Raw genomic sequence first — 17,959 nt, forward strand, 5'->3', positions numbered from 1 at the left:
TTCAACTCCCTCCAAGTTGTTTATTCAATAATAATAAAAAAGAAATGCACACATATAAACCTGAACTCCCCTCCACCCCACCCTCCCTTACTCCCAGTAACTAGCTCCAAAATGCAAAAACTTCCCTTGTCCCACCTGGGGACTAAATTCCCACCTCCACTGCCATAACATTAGAGAAACAAAATAAAGAATATGCAGCAGCTCACCACCCACCTCACAACTGAACCTCATACAATCCCCTCAAACAAAGAAGCCGGGACTGGGGGTTCACAGAAATGAGAGGAGCCCTATATTCTGAAAAGGGATGAGAAGAGAGGTGAACACCCCCACCTCAAATAAGTGCTTAACCCCCACACCTGGTCTTTCCTTTACCAATTGCCCCAAGCCTGGGGATCAGGGAAATTTGAAACAGTCCCACCTGGCCACCTGGTACCCCCTCCCCCACGCCCCCCCCCGGTTCTAAGTCAGTGTGAATGGCAGAGGTCAGGGATGATTGAGGTAGAGGGGCTGGTGGGAGGCCTGGTGGGCCTGGCTGGCTGCAGAGGCTGGCAAGGGGCCACCTGTGGCATTGCCTGGTGGTGGGGATGGCTGTTTTCGGAGCGAGGGGGGCACTGTGGAGGTCTTGATGTGAATCACCCTGGTGTCCATGACCTCACACTCGATCTGCATCATCTCCTCATAGTCCCCCGGGGCCCCACGGCCTGAAAGGGTCTCTGTGAGAAGGGGAGAGTTAAGGAAGAGGAGATGGGGAGGCAAACAGGGATTGCAGGGAGAAGGGGAGGAGGTCAGAAAAGTAGAGGTGAGCAGAGAAGAAAAGAAAGGGCAATAGTGAGGAGGCAGATCCATAGCGGGAGTTAAACAGGACGGCAGGGACAGAGTTTGGTGCAGGGACAAGGAGAGGGTAGGAAAAGAAAAGGGCATTGATGAATGTGGGGTCACACAGGAGAGGACATCAAGAGAAAAAAGTAAGTGAGAGTCTAGCAAGTTCCTGGCCCCCCGCCTCTGCCCAGTCATCTACCCAAGCACCTTCACCAGGGAAGGACCCTCACCCTCGTCTCCCTCCCAAGTCTCCTGCATGGTGCTCTTCCCTCCACCCACTTCCTGCTGCTTCTCACCTGTGGGTCCAGCAGCTCTCTGATGCCCTGCTCCTCTCCCCCTTCCCCCACAGCTCCCAGGCTGGATCTCCCTGTTGGAACTGCCCCCATACCCAGCAGGGAAAGAGTTACCATTGGGGGCCATGGCAGGCATCACCAGGGACATCTTGGGCCGGGAGGTCTTGTTGTGGCTGATGGCTGGGAGCAGCAGGTGGTCCTGGGGAACAGATGGGCCAGGCCAGAAGAGTGGAGGCAAAGATGCCAACAAACTCCCCAGCCCTACTCTACATTCCCCCACTGAAGACAGACTGCTGGGAACCTGGGGTGACAGAGATGGAAGGGCAGGAGAAACTCACCCTTCGGAAAGAGACAACATAAAACGTGTCTTCCCGTCGGTCAATTGCATCCAAGAACGCTGGCTGCGAACGGTCTGGGTGGCGATACAGTTGCAGCTGGCCCACAGAATCCCTAGGCAGATAGGGAAACAGGATTTGAGGGGAACTAAGCCCAATGCTCAGTTTCTACCAGAGAAGGGGGTAGGATGAGAGAAAAAGACAGGAGACCCCCAGTGGAGGAGGGAGGTATAATCCCACTGGTGACAGTAATGACAGGCACAGGACAGCTACTGGGGGTACAGCTCTTGAGAGTGGAATTTCACTTAATAAGTAAGCACCCCACCCCACACTCACCTTTCCGGGGGTCCAGGGGGTTGGATGGGGACTGCCTTAACTGGAGGTGACTTCTTCCGTGGCTGAGACTTCTGGAAGGAGAAGTATCTAAGGACTTGGAGAGGGTGACGGGAAAAGGGAAAGAGACAAACAGCCCCTGGAAGCTGATGCCACCTCCCACTCAACCCTCCGCTTCCTTCAAATGATCCCTCCAACTTCCACAGCGAGATGCCCACTAGAAATCCCCAGACGAGGCCTTTAGCTCTTGTCTTCAAGTGACCTTCCTTGAACCAGCCACCCGCCCTACCTGTCTCTCCTGGGCCCTCTGAGGGATCTTCCGCCGGCCTCTCTGGTGGCGCTGGACCCAGCCGCTCAACTCGTCAGCAAGCCTGGGGAAGTGGAGGAGGCTCAGGACCTCCATGCCAGGCCAAGATTCCCACCCTCCTTGCCCACCCACAGGAGTGAGGAGAGGGCAGGGAGCGCTGGCACTTTAGTACACAGGCCAGCCAGGCTGACTGCAGAAGGCCTTGGGAGGCCAGGGGGGCTGGATGCCCCAGCAATGAATCCCACACCTCAGGGACTCGGTGCGGTTGAAGTGCCGGCAATCAGAGGAGAGGAAGAGCTGGTCTAGGTCTCTTAGTAGTAGCTCCTTGGTGCCCCCAGGGAAGGCTGTCAGGTTGCTGGAGTGAAGCAGGAAGGAGACAACACTTGGGGACTGCCCAGCACTCCCACAACAAAGAAGGCGATGATGGCAAGAGAAAGCTTTGGGTCCCCCTCACTGAAAGCGGGGAGAAGACCAACTCATACCCTCAAACGAGAGGGGGGCCCTCTTTCTCTCTCCTCACCTGAAACTGGGCTGGTCTGTGGGGCTGGGCTGGGGCTCCTTAGGGCCCTGGGAGGACCCCTGGAGAGGTTCAACTCCATGAACTGGCTCTTGCTCTGAGAACCCCAGCAAGTGTCTCCGGGGTTGAGGCTCCCCCTTGTTCATCCAAGGAGAGATGGGAGCTGAAGGAGGCTCACTGATGCTGTGGATAAAGGACTGAGCACAATGAAGAATTTCAGCTGTATCAAGTGTCTAGTTAAGAATAAAGACTCTGCAGATGGACTGCTTGAGTTGCAATCTGTTATACAAGCCTGAGTCTGCCTCTGTAAGATGGGAATAAGGATGGTCCCTACATACGAAAAAGAGAGTACATCACCTAGAGCCTAGAACTCAGTAAGCACTTAACAGTCACTATTTCTACCAGCATCATCACCATCATCTGCTCTCCACTGGAAAAATAATGGAGCAGGAGGCCAGGCAAGGTGGCTCAAGCCTGTAATCCTAGCACTTTGGGAGGCTGAGGTGGGTGGATTGCCTGAGCTCAGGAGTTCGAGACCAGCCTGGGCAACAACAGTGAAACCCTGTCTCTACTAAAAAAATACAAAAAATTAGCCGGGCATGGTGGCATGCGCCTGTAGTCCCAGCTACTCGGGAGGTTGAGGCAGGAGAATCACTTGAACCCAGGAAGCGGAGGTTGCAGTGAGCCGAGATCGTGCCACTGCACTCCAGCCTGGGCAACAGAACAAGGCTCCGTCTCCAAAAAAAAAAGACAAATAATGGAGCAGGAAGGGGCTGGCCAGACACATCATCGGTGCCAAGGACACCAGAACCATTTGTGTATAAGCAGAAGGAAATGGCCTGGGCCAAAGCAGGCAGCTAGGAGGCTGTAACGTGGGCTCCACCTGGAAGGTTCTAGTGAAGCAAGGAAGGTCTCACCTGACAGGTCCAAAGTTGAAGGCAATGAAGAGAAGGAAGACCATGATGCAGACCACCTTCCTGTTTCCAGATCCTAACTTGAGCTCGCTGTTCTAAGGTACAAAGAAAGAGAGAAGAAAAAGGGGAATCATTCCAAGGAGGCTGTATTCCCGTTGGTCTCCCAGGCACAGACTGGTCTTACTTCAGCCAGCAGGGCCTCCAGCCGCCGCCGGAGGGCAGCATTCTCCCGGCGGAGCTGCTGGTTGTCAGCCAGTACTGCCTGCAGCCGAGCCTCCAGTCCCTGCAGATACTCTTTCTTCTTTCTCCGGGACTGGCAGGCTGACTCCCGGTTCTTGATCATTCGCTGCTGCCGCTTCAGCAGCTTTGCCTAGGCACCCGGAAGGTCAAAAAAGAATGACAGATGAGTTGGCAGAAGGGGACTATGCTCCCAAACCCCAGGGAATGATTTACCCAAAGCTCACATGGCCACTCCCCCGCCTTCCTGACCCACCTACACAGCCAGAGAGGTTTTTCCTCTCTACTCAAACACGCTAGGGAAGGGGTCCTTCTCTCAAACATTCCCTGCTACCGCTCCTCAGAGGTGGGAGAGGTTAGAGTGCGGGAAGAACTTTCTCCATGCTGGTGGAAACTCTTTCCTTCGTAACTCTTTCTTCCTGTCAACCCACATTTGTAGGGTTCAAAGTTTAACCTTGTTATACTGCTTACACAGTTTACCTGATTTTCCCCTAGGAGGCAGCCTCCCTCCCCAGCTATGGCCACGACCGTAGTCGTATAGTACAGTATGACTTCCTTGCCTTTAACTTATGGAGATCAAACCCATTTCTCCATCTGCAGTGACAGCAAACCTAAACGACCCTCAAACTACCTGGAGTTGATATTCATATAGAAACAGGAGTCCATTCTGACCCCCAGAATGATCTAATGGGTCCGCTTCCTCACTTTTTGCTCCTAGGTCTCGACTCCCTCCTCATCCCACAGTTCTCTCCATGACAGACTTCCCTCTTCCCTTCCCATCACTCGCCCTACTTCTCTCCTCCCCAACACTTACATCCACTTCAGGCGGGCAGGAGTTTCCAGGCATAGGAGCAGGAACGATGCTCTTCCTCTCAGGCCGTGGTAGAGAGGGAGCCGGCCCTTCAGGCTGGACTCGAATAGCACCCTGGATGAGGACAACTGGGGACACTGGGGCAAGTGAGCAGAGGAGGTCAGAGGGCTGTGCGCTGGGTAGGGTCCTTGTGTCCACACCCACACCAGAGCACCCAAGGATTGGCAGCCTCAATGGCTGCGAGCTCCCTGACAGGGTCAATGCAGCCCGCCTCCTTTTCTCCTACTTTTTCTTTTTTGAGATGGAGTCTTGCTCTGTTGCCCAGGCTGGAGTGCAGTGGCGCGATCTCGGCTCACTGCAAGCTCCGCCTCCCGGGTTCACGCCATTCTCCTGCCTCAGCCTCCTCAGCAGCTGGAACTACAGACGTACACCACCACGCCTGCCTAATTTTTTTGTATTTTTAGTAGAGACGGGGTTTCACTGTGTTAGTCAGGATGGTCTCGATCTCCTGACCTTGTGATCTCCCGCCTCGGCCTCCCAAAGTGCTGGAATTACAGGTGTGAGCCACCGTGCCTGGCCTTTTTTTTTAAAATTAATTAATTTATTTTTATTTTAATTTTTTGGTTTTTCTTTTTTCTTTTTTTTTTTTTGAGACAAAGTCTCTCTTTGTCACCCAGGCTGGAGTGCAGTGGCATGATCTTGGCTCACTGCAACCTCCGCCTCCTGGGTTCAAGTGATTCTCCTGCCTCAGCCTCCCGAGGAGCTGGGATTACAGGTGCCTGCCACCACTCCGCACTAATTTTTGTATTTTTAGTAGAGACAAGGTTTCACCACGTTGGCCAGGCTGGTCTTAAACTTCTGACCTCAGGTGATCTGCCCGCCTCAGCCTCCCAAAGTGCTGGGATTACCGGCGTGAGCCACCACGCCCGGCCCTTTTCTCCTTCTTCAGTACCTGGAGGTGGCTGGACGAGGGGCTGCAGAAGGACGGTGGTACTGGGAGGCACAGCTCTGGGTGGCACTGGGACAGTGGTTAGCACCACAGGTTTGGGCTGCAGTGGCGGCTTCCGGGTGGGCAGGGCTTTCCCTGAAGGAAGGTGAGAGAAAAGAACAGGAAATGTCAGGACCACAGGCCTCTCACTAGGGATTCCAAGTGTCAGGAGACCCCATTACCTGAGGAGCCATCAGGGGATGGGCCCATGCTGATCTGGACAGCTCCAAGTGAGGGGGCTGGGACATCCCACAGGAGGCATCCTGAAGGGGACAGGGATTCTGTCTTCACTTCCAGGACCTCCTCTCCTATAAAAGCCTATGTGGGGCATTCCAGAGATACGTTAGTAAGGAGGAGTGTCGAGGAGAAGGAGCTGAAGAAGAGAAAGCTCTCATACCTCTAGGTCAGGAGGAACTCACTGGAAAACCTGCAGGAAGTAAGGAAGTTCGTGCTCACCTGGCTGGAGGAGTCGGCTGAGAGCAGGGAGGCCTCAGAGTTGATGGAAGAACATGGAGAGACAGGTTCTATCTTGGTCTGGACATCTGTGGGAGGCAGGATGAGGCAAAAGTTGGATATCATGTAAACACTGAAGGGTTAAGAGGGTTAAGATGGGAGGCTGGGCGTGGTGGCTCACGCCTGTAATCTCAGCACTTTGGGAGGCCAAGGTGGGCAGATCACCTGAGGTCAGGAGTTCAAGACCAGCCTGACCAACATGGAGAAACCCCGTCTCTACTAAAAATACAAAATTAGTCGGGCATGGTGGTGCATCCCTGTGTCCCAGAGACTCAGGAGGCTGAGGCAGGAGAATCACTTGAACCTGGGAGGCAAAGGTTGCAGTGAGCTGAGATTGCGCCATTGCACTCCAGCCTGGGCAAGAAGAGCAAAACTCTGTCTCAAAAAAATAAAAAAGAGGATTAAGATGGGGAAATGGGTCCTTTCTCTTTGAACCTGTAAATAAAACTCTTCTGGCCCTAGATTACAGGCCATCCAGGAGGGGCAGTCACAGAGCTGCTCACCTGCTGGCTCTCCGCCCCGCTTTTCGCCTAGTGCTTCCCTTTCTCCTTTAGTGGCTTGTCTAATTTTTCTCATCCCTGCTCCATGTTCCTCAAAGCTGTCTTTGCCCTTCTGCTTTTCCCTCTTTCTTGTTCACAGAACTTGTCTATTCACATAGAGTAGGCCTGAGCAGGGGAAGGGGCGGGGGGGTCTCCAGCATTCACGTGGCCAAAATTCCTATCTTGCTGGATTTCCACCTTATCCTGGCCCAATGCATCTCCATGCTGACAACCGCCAAGTGTGCATCTCCCCCTGGCTGCTCACCTGCACCAGATTCTGACTTCCAAGCTGCCTACTGGTCCCTTCCATTCTCATGCCTCACCAGTCACCCAAATCTAACTGGCCATAAATGAGGCTTCCTGATTGCCCCGTCACACAAGTTTTCCTCCCAGGCACCAAACAGCAAAGCCTCAGTCACCTCCGAGCCTTCATGGCCTCCATTAAATCTGCCTTTATGACTTGTTGATCACTCCATGAAAGAAAATGCTAGGCCCCATGTCGGTGAAATAAAACCCTTCTGAGGGCCAGATTCAGCCCACAGGTCAACAGTCCACCACTACCTCTGGTCCATACCGTCCACTTTGGTACTTAATTATATGATCACTAAGATTGCTTTTTAAAACTTCAATTTATATTTTTTAATAAATAATACAGTCATGATACAAATCCAAAGGAACAAAGGAAAATTAAGTGAAAAAAAAAAATCTTGGCGGGACGCGGTGGCTCACGCCTGTAACCCCAGCACTTTGGGAGGCCGAGGCAGGCGGATCACGAGGTCAGGAGATCAAGACCATCCTGGCTAACGTGGTGAAACCCCATCTCTACTAAAAAAATACAAAAAATTAGCTGGGTGTGGTGGCGGGTGCCTGTAGTCCCAGCAACTTGGGAGGCTGAGGGAGGAGAATGGCATGAACCCGGGAGGTGGAGCTTGCAGTGAGCCGAGATTGCGCCACTGCACTCCAGCCTGGGCAGAGCGAGACTCTGTCTCAAAAAAAAAACAAAAAACAAAAAACTTCCCTTCCCTGTCCTCCAGCCACTCAGATTCCCTACACAGAGATAACCACTATCAGAACTATTTAACCATGGTTGGGCACGGTGGCTCAAGCCTGTAATCCCAGCACTTTGGGAGGCCGACACCCAATGCAGGTGGATTGCTTGAAGCCAGGAGTTCGACACCAGCCTCAACAACATGGCAAAACCCTGTCTCTACCAAAAATACAAAAAAATAGCCAGGCATGGTGGCACGTGCCTGCAGTCCTAGCTATTAGGGGGGCTGAGGAAGGACAATAGCTTAAACCCAGGAAACGGAGGTTCAGTGAGTGGAGATCACGCCAATGCACTCTAGCCTGGGTGACAGGGCAAACTCTGTCTCCAAAAAAAAAAGGGAACTATTTAACCATGATGTATTATAACCCTCACAAAACTCTTCAAAAGCAAGAACTATGTCTCATGTCCATTAAGGGTAAAGTACAGGCCCTCAAAAAATACCTAAGTATGGAGGAGAATCTGACTCCAATAACACTATGCAATGCAAAGCCACCAATAATCCTTTTGCTGCTAATGGCAGTGGGCAATCTCGGCTCACTGCAAGCTCCGCCTCCTGGGTTCACCCCATTCTCCCGCCTCAGCCTCCCGAGTAGCTGAGACTACAGGTGCCTGCCACCACGCCTGGCTAATTTTTTGTATTTTTAGTAGAGATGGGGCTTCACTGTGTTAGCCCAAATGATCTCGATCTCCTGACCTCGTGATTCGCCTGCCTTGGCCTCCCAAAGTGCTGGGATTACAGGTGTGAGCCACTGCGCCTGGCCTGCTAATGGTATTTCAATCCTTATTTTGTGTGTCTTCTTTATAACATTTATTAATCTGCTGGATATAATCTGTTTGTCCCTCCAAATCCACTCTCCATCCCTCCCTGCTGTGCTCTGAGATCCAGGAAGCATCTGAATGGACTGCATCAGTGGACTCCCTGGTTGGAATTCAGCCAGTGAGAGATGGTGCCAGGAGATCCAGAAGGTACTTTGAAATCAACAATCAACATGTCAACTGGGGATGGTGGCTTACGCCTGTAATCCCAGCACTTTGGGAGGCCAAAGTGGGTGGATCACCTGAGGTCGGGAATTCAAGACCAGCCTAACATGGAGGAAACTCTGTCTCTACTAAAAATACAAAATTAGCCAGGCGTGGTGGAGCATGCCTGTAATCCCAGCTACTCAGGAGGCTGAGGCAGGAGAATCACTTGAACCCAGGAGGCGGAGGTTACAGTGAGCCGAGATCACACCACTATTGCACTCCAGCCTGGGCAACAAGAGTGAAGCTCCATAACAACAACAACAAAAAAATCAACATGTCCAATGCTGAATTCATCAACTTCCCTGACCAGAAAGCCCCTGCTTTTGCAGTCTCCATCCAGCGAACAGGAACATCATCCACCCACAGCCATCCTAGCCACAAACCTCTTTGACTCCTACCTCTCTCCAATGTCCAGGAGGTCACAACTCATCTATTCCACTTCATTCTTTCTCAAGTCTGCTTTCTTCACGACATCCGAATATCTTACTTGATCAACTGCATAAGCTTCTTCCTTGGTTCTCTTGCCTCCGGCCCTGCCCCTCTGCAACCCATTCTCTACTTTGCCACTAGAATCATCTTCCTAATCATATTGCTTCCCTGCTTAATTCTTCAAAGGCCCCCACCTATCCACAGGATAAAAGCTAAGAGCCCCTTAGCAGGGGCCCCACCTGGCCCTGTAGCCTCTGCAGTTCCACATCACTCCCCAAATCCTTCTTACACCCACTCTGAAGAAATGCAGGGTCCTTACACACAAGTCAATCCCCACACTGTCCTCCTGGCTAATTTCTATGTGTCCTTTAAAACTCTCAGGAAACCCTTCTTCCAGGAGCATGTCCCAGATTCAGCCCCATTGTGGATGAAATGTCCCCTCTTATGAGCTTTCATGGTGCCCTCTAGTGATTTTTTTTTTTTTCGAGACGGAGTCTTGCTCTTCTGCCCAGGATGGAGTGCAGTGGCGTGATCTCGGCTCACTGCAAGCTCCGCCTCCCGGGTTCATGCCATTCTCCTGCCTCAGCCTTCCGAGCAGCTGGGACTACAGGCTAATTTTTTGTATTTTTAGTAGACACGGGGTTTCACCGCGTTAGCCAGGATGGTCTCAATCTCCTGACCTCATGATCTGCCCGCCTCAGCTTCCCAAAGTGCTGGGATTACAGGCGTGAGCCACCACACCCGGCCCCACCTCTAGTGATTTCTATCCTAGAATGACCACACCTGTATTGACTGGTACTTGTCTTTCTCCCATTGCTAAATCACAGGGTTTGAAAGTCAGCATGTGGTCAGGTCTTGTCATCTTTGCATTCCCAGCACTCTGCTCAGTATCTGGCATGGAGTAAGTGCTTAATAAATATTTCTTTTTAAAAATTATTATACCTCAGATATGATCACATCAACAAACATTTACTAAATACACAGCTACGAGTAAATAAACTTGGGAACACTTTAAAAATAGAACAAATAATGTTAATTGTAGAATCTAGTTTAGTAGATGGTGTTCTAGCCTTTCTGTATGTTTAAAGATGTTTATGGGCTGGGCACGATGGCTCACACCTGTAATCCCAGCACTTTGGGAGGCCGAGGTAGGCGAATCATGAGGTCAGGAGTTCAAGACCAGCCTGGCCAACATGGTGAAACCCCATCTGTACTAAAAATACAAAAAATTAGCTGGGCGTGGTGGTGGGTGCCTGTAATCCCAGCTACTTGGGAGGCTGAGACAGGAGAATCGCTTGAACCTGGGAGGTGGAGGTTGCAGTGAGTGGAGATTGCATCACTGCACTTCAGCCCGGGCGACAGTGTGAGACTCTGTCTCAACAACAACAAAAATGTTTATAATAAAATGTTGGGTGGAGGGGAATCACACAGATAGGTATGCCCTAAACTGCTCACAAGTTTTTAAAAAGTTGAATGGCATGACAGAATACTAGTAACAAGAAAAAAAGAGAAAAATAATATCCATCTCCTCAGCACTGCCCTTGCTGTGATTCCCTGAAATGTTTCCTTTCCTTCCTGCCTTCCCTCCTGGTTTTTTGCCATTTCCGCTCCCCACCTTTTTCTCCCTGTCCTGCTGCATGCACTTCCCCTCCATCTACACACATACACACACACACACAACACATTCTCCCGCAGTAAAGCCAAGGACTGGGGGCAGGCTGTTATTACCTGAGGAATCATCAGAGGTGGGGACTACGTTGATCTGGACGGTTTCAAATGAGGATGTTGGGTCATCTCCCAGGAGACACAGTGGGGGTGCCAAGGACTCTGTCTTCACATGGAGCACCTCCCCTACCCCAAGAGCCTGGGTGAGAGTTGGTGTGGAGCAGGGGGGCAGAAAGAAGGGCAAAAAACAAGGGAGATGTTGACAGTAAGAGCAAGAACAAAAGCTTTAGAAGTTTAGGGCTTACAAGCCATCAATTATTTGACATTCTGGTCTGAATGGTACTGACCATCTTTCTAACCTGTTCATTCTTTCTACTTTACTTCTGGGAGAACTGATGAAGTCTCATGACTTCAAATATGGCCTTACAGTGGACAACTTGGGCAAGAACAGTTCCAGAATTCTCAGCAGTAACTCTCTTCTTCCCAGCCCCACATAACTCTTTATATTAAACAGACCCCAGATCAGGCGTGGTGGCTTATACCTGTAATCCAAGCACTTTGGGATGCCAAGGTGGGAGGATCACTTGAGCCCGTGAGTTTAAGACCACTCTGGGCAACATAGGAAGACCCCATTTTTACAAACAATAAAAAAAAATTAGCCAGACATGGTGGCATGTGTCTGTGGTCCCAGCTACTCAGGAGGCTGAGGCAGGAGGATCAACTGAGTTCAGGAGGTCAAGGCTACAGTGAGCTGTGACCCCGTCACTACACTGTAGTTTGGGTGACAGAGGGAGGCCCCATCTCAAAAAAAAAACACAAAAAACAAAAAACAAACCAAACAAAGTCTTCACTGCTAGATAACCAAAGGGGATGTGGAAAATGAGGATATTAAGGAAATGGCAAAGGTAGTGGGGAAGGCCCCCCACACCTCACACACCTCATGACTCATAGCATACAAATCATTTAAATCATTTATTTGTCACCCACGGGTGAAGGGAATGAAGCAGAGTCCCTGCCACAGAGAGGAGGAGGGATATGGCTCTCTCACCTCACTGGATGGCTCTGTGGAGAGACGTGATGACTCGGAGCTGAGGGAGGAGGAAGAGCAGGGGGAAGATGGCTCAGACTTCACCTGAAGATCTGGAGGAAAGGGAGTTAGAAATTATCAGGAAGCAGAGCTTAAGAAGAGTCCAAAAAGTACCTAAGGACATGTCAGTGGGGATTCCTGTACCACTGCAAGGGAGAAGAAACAAATATAGGTGATTGAAAGAGAGAGGATAGGCACTTATGTAGAGGCATGAGGATATAGGAAGCTGCGTAGTTTCTGGGAAACAGTGGGAAGATGAGGGTTTCTGGAAATCTGAGGGAACCACAAAGACTACCTTACCTGGGAAGATCGGCAGGAGTTCCCATGGGGGCTCAGGGGGGCTGACATCCATCCCCACGTCCAGGGAGCTGCCGTCAAACTAAGTAAGGGAGGATACAAGAGGGCAGGAGTGTGAGAAAGGGTGAGAAAGTAGGGGTGACTCCAGATGAGCTCTGGCCTGTGAATGAGTCCAGGTTCTGGACTCACTTTCCACCCACCAAGGGTTAGAGAAAGGCTGGGGACACAATACCGGGACATCCTGCTCCGGGCAACGGAAGAGCTGCGTCTGCTCCTCGGCCACTTCATCTAGGCCAGAATACAAGGTGCTGTCTGCAAGAAATGCTGAGTGTCGGGGGGTCTTTCGGTGGGCCCAGCCTACAGATCGCACACAAGCCCCCGCCCCAACCCTCATTGGCTCTGCTCGGCCAGACCCACCGCCCGCCCACTTGAAAAGTGATACAACCAGAGTGCTTCAGCCCCTCCTTCCCCGACCCCGGAACAACTCGACGTTCCAGCAAGGAGCAGAGTTCTTCCCCGACTTTTGTATCCCCTTAATACACAACGAGCCCCCGGGGCTCCGCTCTCCTTCAGATGGCGGATTCCGTATTTGCCCAGACTTCCTTTTTAGGCCCCCGCTTCTTTCCCGCGTGCCTCAGGGACACAATTTGCCACAGCCCTCTCCCCTCCTCGGTGCCTCACTCTGCAGACCCCAGTCCTCCGGGCTAAGCAGGTTGTCGGTGAAGAAACGCGTCGGGTCAGCAATCTCGCTGAGGAGCATCAGCTCCGCCATCTTTCCCCCCACCCCCCAACCATGAGACGGTTCCCAAGGCCCGCCTCTCCCCATCACCAACTAATCAGTTGACTCTTTTAAAAAAGGGGGCGTCCCGGAAGATCTACCGACCAGTAACAGACCTGGGTGCTGAGCACGTGAATCAACAGATGCGGATGACTGTGTAGGCGGGCCCAATGGGAGCACAGCAGCAGGAAGTAACTTCCAGACAGTGCCAGACCGCCAAGCGCATGCGCCAAACAGGTTCCAGTGATAAAGGGCCTGGGAGATGTAGTACCCAGTATTAAGGTCCACCATCTCCCCCAGCCACTACTAAATTTAGTTTAGACAGCTTCTATGTGTCTTCGGAGATAGATAAGCCCCTCAAAAGGGGCGCACTGGGACCACTGCTACCTCCCCTAGGAAGCCAAAAGCTGAGAATGGGATATGGGCTGAAACCTTCCCTCTGGCCCCCCACCCCCAAATCTCATAGCACAGACCACAATTCACAAGTTCCTGTCTCTTTTAAGGTTCAACTTTTAATCAACCAAACATCTTGCGCAAACCCTGAGCCAGCCCTGCGTCCTGCTTCTTCCCCTGAATGACCACCTTCCCCAGTTCCTCCTGGGCTGCCCGGTTTTTGGGATCTATCGCCAGCACCTTCTTGAGGTCAGCAGTTGCTTTTTCCAGGTTCCCAAGGGCAGCTTGGGCAACCCCCCTTCGGTATAAGGCCTTTAAATGGCCAGGCTCCCGCTCCAACACCCGGTCACAGCTCTGGGCTGCCAACTGAGGCTGCCCTAGCAACAACTGACAGGCAGCCAGATTGGCATGAAGGACAGTTCGTTCTGGAGGGCCAGGTGGGGGTAAAGTCAGGAGCAGCCGAAGAGCCCGTCCATAGCATCGGGCAGCTCCTTCAGGGTTCCCAGCTCGAAATAGTTCTGTGCCCCTTGCACGTTCTTCCCTGGCCAGGGCTTCCTTCTCGCTAGTCTCCAGCTCCCAGGAGTCCCGGCCTTGAGTGAAGGACGCCAGTGTGAGCCTGACAGGAGGTCCAGAGTGCCCAGGCAGCTGAAGCTCTGCTTCCTCACCTTGACACATGGACTCCAAGCATTTCTCTATGAGCTCCCCCCAAGTTTCCTCCCTCCATGGCCCTACGCCCATAGTTAGCTCTGTCCAGCCCTCTGGCGGCCCTGATCCGAAAGGAAACCCCAAAGCCAGTACCCGGCAGCAGGAGCCTAGTTTGGGTTTGTCCAAGCCATGGCCACGGATTATGATCTTCTTGACAAAGCTCCCATCGGGGCAGTACCAGAGATCAGAAGCTTGAAGGGCCTCTGGCATCTGACTGGTTGATCCATGAGACTTATGAGAGTCTCCTTCAAGTTCAGCAACCAGTTTTTCAGTTCCATGAGTATTCTCTAGAATTTGGCTGGCTGGATCTGGGCTTACTCCCAGCTCAAGCGTTTCGGTAGGAGGGTCTCGGGGCTGCTGCCTAATCTGAGTAACTGAATCAAGGTTCTCCCGAAGGTTCTTTTCCCACTCTTGTTGCGGCTGAGAGGTGTCCTTTTCTCCAATTGTATTGATTGGTGGCGTCTCCATATGGATGCTTAGTCCCTTCCACGGTGAGTGAACAGTTTTGGTCAGAAAGGGATGAACCAGGTTCAGGTCAGCACCTGAAAAGAAAACCAAACAATGCTAATAGCAGGGTTCTTATTTAGACTCTTTTCTCGTCCTTTCCCATTCTTCTGAGACCCATGCCCCTAGTCCTGAAAGTCCCCAGTTTTGCTTTCCTCCAAAAATCTGCTCGAGCTTCCTCGTTCCACCCACATATAATTTAGAACTATAAATTCCACAATTCCCTGCGGTTAAGGTAGCCGCGCCAACTACGGACACCCGGTCGGGTCAATAAGTACCTGCGCGGCCAAAGTGCCTCCCATGGTGGCAGGAGGAGCCAGGCCATTCGAATCACCTCTCCTTCCAAAGCTAAATGGTTACTGAATACTGCCCTCGGAGCCTTGCCCCACGCGGAGAGGGCAGCCGGAGAGGGGCGCGGGGCGGGGGGCGGAGGTGGGGGCGGAACAACTGGGAAAGATACTGACAACTAACCCTGAAGCCCGCGAGACTCCGAATCTAGTCAAATTCCTGGCAGCCAATCGGGAGAAGGGAGGAATCTGGTTAGCCCGCCTATTGAGCGTGACATCATTTCCTCCGCAACCATGAAGCTCCAGGCCTTAGCAACTGAACTAGGCCAGAGCAACCGAACTAGGCAGAATCGAACAGAATTTGGCGAGGTCGGGCTGGCCAGGCTGCTCAAGAATCAAAGTGGGCCAACATGGTGATACCCTGTCTCTACTAAAAATACAAAAATTAGTAGGTCATGGTGGCGCGCGCCTGTAATCCCAACTACTCGGAAGACTAAAACAGGAGAATCGCTTGAACCCGGGAGACAGACGTTGCAGTGAGCCGAGATCACACCATTGCACTCCAGCCTGGGCGACAGAGCGAGACTCGAGACTCCGTCTCAAAAAAAAAAAAAAAAAAAAAAAAGTAAAAGTGGGCCGGGCGCGGTGGCTCACGCCTGTAATCCCAGCACTTTGGGAGGTTGAGGTCAGGAGTTCAAGACCAGCCTGGCCAACATGATGAAACCCCGTCTCTACTAAAAATGCAAAATTAGCCGGGCGTGGTGGCGGGCGTCTATATCCCAGCTACCCAGGAGGCTGAGGCAGGAGAATGGCTTACCTGGGAGGCGGAGGTTGCAGTGAGCCGAGATCGCGCCATTGCACTCCAGCCTTGGCAACTGAGAATCTAGGAGGCTGAGGTGGGCGGATCACAAGGTCAGGTGATCGAGACCATCCTGGCAACATGGTGAAATCTCGTCTCTACTGAAAATACAAAAAATTAGCTGGGCATGGTGGCGTGTGCCTGTAATCCCAGCTACTCGGGAGGCTGAGGTGGGAGAATCCCTTGAACCAAGGAGTAGGAGGTTGCAGTGAGCCAAGATGGTGCCACTGCAATCCAGCCTGGCGACAGAGCAAGACTCCCGCCTCAAAAAAAAAAAAAAAAAAAAGGCCGGGCATCGCGCACGCCTGTAATCCCAGCAATTTGGGAGGCCGAGGGGGCGGGGCGGCGGGGGGATCACTTGAGGTCAGGGGTTCAAGACCAGCCTGGACAACATGGTGAAATCCCGTCTCTACTAAAATTGCAATATATATATATATATTAGCCGGGCGTAGCGGACGCCTGTAATCCCAGCTACTCGGAGGCTGAGGCAGGAGAATCGCTTGAACCCAGGAAGCAGAGGTTGTGGTGAGCCGAGATCGCACCACTGCACTCCAGCCTGGGCGACAGAGCGAGACTCCGTCTCAAAAAAAAAAAAAAAAGGCCCGGCGTGGTGGCTCACGCCTGTAATCCCAGCACTTTGGGAGGCCAAGGTGGGCAGATCACGAGGTCAGGAGATCCAGACCATCCTGGTTAACATGGTGAAACCCCGTCTCTACTAAAAATACAAAAAATTAGCTGGGCATGGTGGCAGGCGCCTATAATAGTCCCAGCTACCCAGGAGGCTGAGGCAGGAGAATGGCGTGAACCCGGAAGGCGGAGCTTGCAGTGAGCCAAGATCGTGCCACTGCACTCCAGCCTGGGCGACAGCGCAAGACTCCGTCTCAAACAAACAAACAAACAAAAAGTCAAAGTGTAGAGAAGTCCTGGAATGGAGACTGGGGGCCGGTGACGATAGAGTGGAGAATGGCAGAGGTCGTGGTAAATGATAGTGGCAGCAGCCTTTTATCTGGAGACTTCAGGCCCTCCTATGCTAACTATCTTTATGTTCAGAGCTCATTCAGTACAGGGTGTTCTCCAAGATAAAACCTCGGGACTCTCTCTCCAACCGGCCCTGTCCACCTGAGGCTTCTCTTTACCTTTCCTTTCACATCCATCATTGCCTTTCAAGCCCTCCTTCATCAAGAAATCTTAGTGCTTTTCAAACATAAGTGTGCATACATATCACCTAGGGAACTTGTTAAGTTGCAGATTATGATTTAGGAAGTCTGTTTTGGGGCCTGTGATTCTGCATTTCAATAAGCTGGTTAATGCAGATGCTGCTGGTTCATGAACCACATGTTTTTCTTTGTTTTTTGTTTTTTTTTAGAGAGATGGGGTTTGCTGTGTTTACCAGGCTGGTCTCAAACTCCTGGCCTCAAGCCATCATCCCATCTCAGCCTCCCAAAGCGCTGGGATTATAGGTGTGAGCCACCACACCCAGCAATGAACCAATGGGATGAGATTCTAGAATAGTCTCATCCCATTGTCTTCTCCCCTGGCTCTGTGCCCCTTTAGTTTATCCTACATTTTACATGTATAACTGGTGTGACCTGCTCCACTGGATGTTGCAGGTCCTCCTCCTAATAGAAGATGTAGAGACCTATTGTGATTCAGTCTTGCTTGTCCAGCTACCTACACAGCCTGGGCTACCACAGTTCTCCAGGAAAGAAGGATCCCACTCTGAGTACCTCACTTTGGCTCCCTCTTCAGTTTGCTCTCATCATTGTGCCTCAGACTATAAAAACCATGCCAGGACAGCCAGGAAGGGAGACAGTTTCATCATTAGCCAAAGACTTGTGTCAAAACAATTCCCTCCCTGGTTTTGTTTGTTTGTTTTTGTTTTTTGTTTTTTTTGAGACGGAGTATCACTCTGTCACCCATTCTGGAGTGCAATGGCGAGATCTCGGCTCACTACAACCTCCGCCTCCCAAGTTCAAGCGATTCTCCTGCCTCAGCCTCCCAAGTAGCGGGGATGACAGGCACCTGCCACCATGCCTGGCCAATTTTTGTATTTTTAGTGAAGATGGGGTTTCACCATGTCGGCCAGGCTGGTCTCAAACTCCCGACCAGAAGTGAGCTGCCCACCTCGGCTTCCCAAAGTGTTGGGATTACAGGCGTGAGCCACGGTGCCAAGGCAGGCGGATCACTTTAGGTCAGGAGTTTGAGACCAGCCTGGCCAACATGGTGAAACCCTGTCTCTACTAAAAATACAAAAATTAGCTGGTGTGGCGCATGCCTG

General features: G+C 51.7%; 2 protein-coding genes across 12 annotated transcripts; both read right to left on the reverse strand.

Moving 5' to 3' along the window:
- Window positions 1-13,239, reverse strand: ATF6B (activating transcription factor 6 beta). Of its 10 annotated transcripts, none has more exons than XM_063724640.1 (18): window positions 13,050-13,239; window positions 12,388-12,467; window positions 12,159-12,237; window positions 11,820-11,911; window positions 10,835-10,970; window positions 6,011-6,096; window positions 5,737-5,872; window positions 5,519-5,650; window positions 4,570-4,703; window positions 3,703-3,888; window positions 3,522-3,613; window positions 2,608-2,787; window positions 2,335-2,442; window positions 2,070-2,151; window positions 1,784-1,851; window positions 1,451-1,562; window positions 1,227-1,311; window positions 1-713 (listed from the first exon to the last, which is right to left on the reverse strand). In XM_063724640.1, the coding sequence occupies exons 1-18, from the start codon at window positions 13,222-13,224 to the stop codon at window positions 484-486; spliced, it is 2,193 nt and encodes a 730-aa protein (XP_063580710.1). In that variant the 5' UTR covers window positions 13,225-13,239; the 3' UTR covers window positions 1-483.
- Window positions 13,240-13,425: 186 nt separating this feature from the next.
- Window positions 13,426-15,098, reverse strand: FKBPL (FKBP prolyl isomerase like). Of its 2 annotated transcripts, none has more exons than XM_009241709.3 (2): window positions 15,007-15,098; window positions 13,426-14,573 (listed from the first exon to the last, which is right to left on the reverse strand). In XM_009241709.3, exon 2 carries the CDS (start codon window positions 14,497-14,499, stop codon window positions 13,450-13,452), a length of 1,050 nt encoding a protein of 349 aa, XP_009239984.1. In that variant the 5' UTR covers window positions 14,500-14,573; window positions 15,007-15,098; the 3' UTR covers window positions 13,426-13,449. The 2 variants fall into 2 exon arrangements, with proteins under 2 accessions (XP_009239984.1, XP_002816727.1); XM_002816681.5 differs by having other exon boundaries at window positions 14,814-15,046.
- Window positions 15,099-17,959: the final 2,861 nt, after the last annotated feature.

Source organism: Pongo abelii, chromosome 5 (genome assembly GCF_028885655.2).
Source record: "Pongo abelii isolate AG06213 chromosome 5, NHGRI_mPonAbe1-v2.0_pri, whole genome shotgun sequence".
In the NCBI taxonomy this organism is placed as follows: Eukaryota; Metazoa; Chordata; class Mammalia; order Primates; family Hominidae; genus Pongo; species Pongo abelii.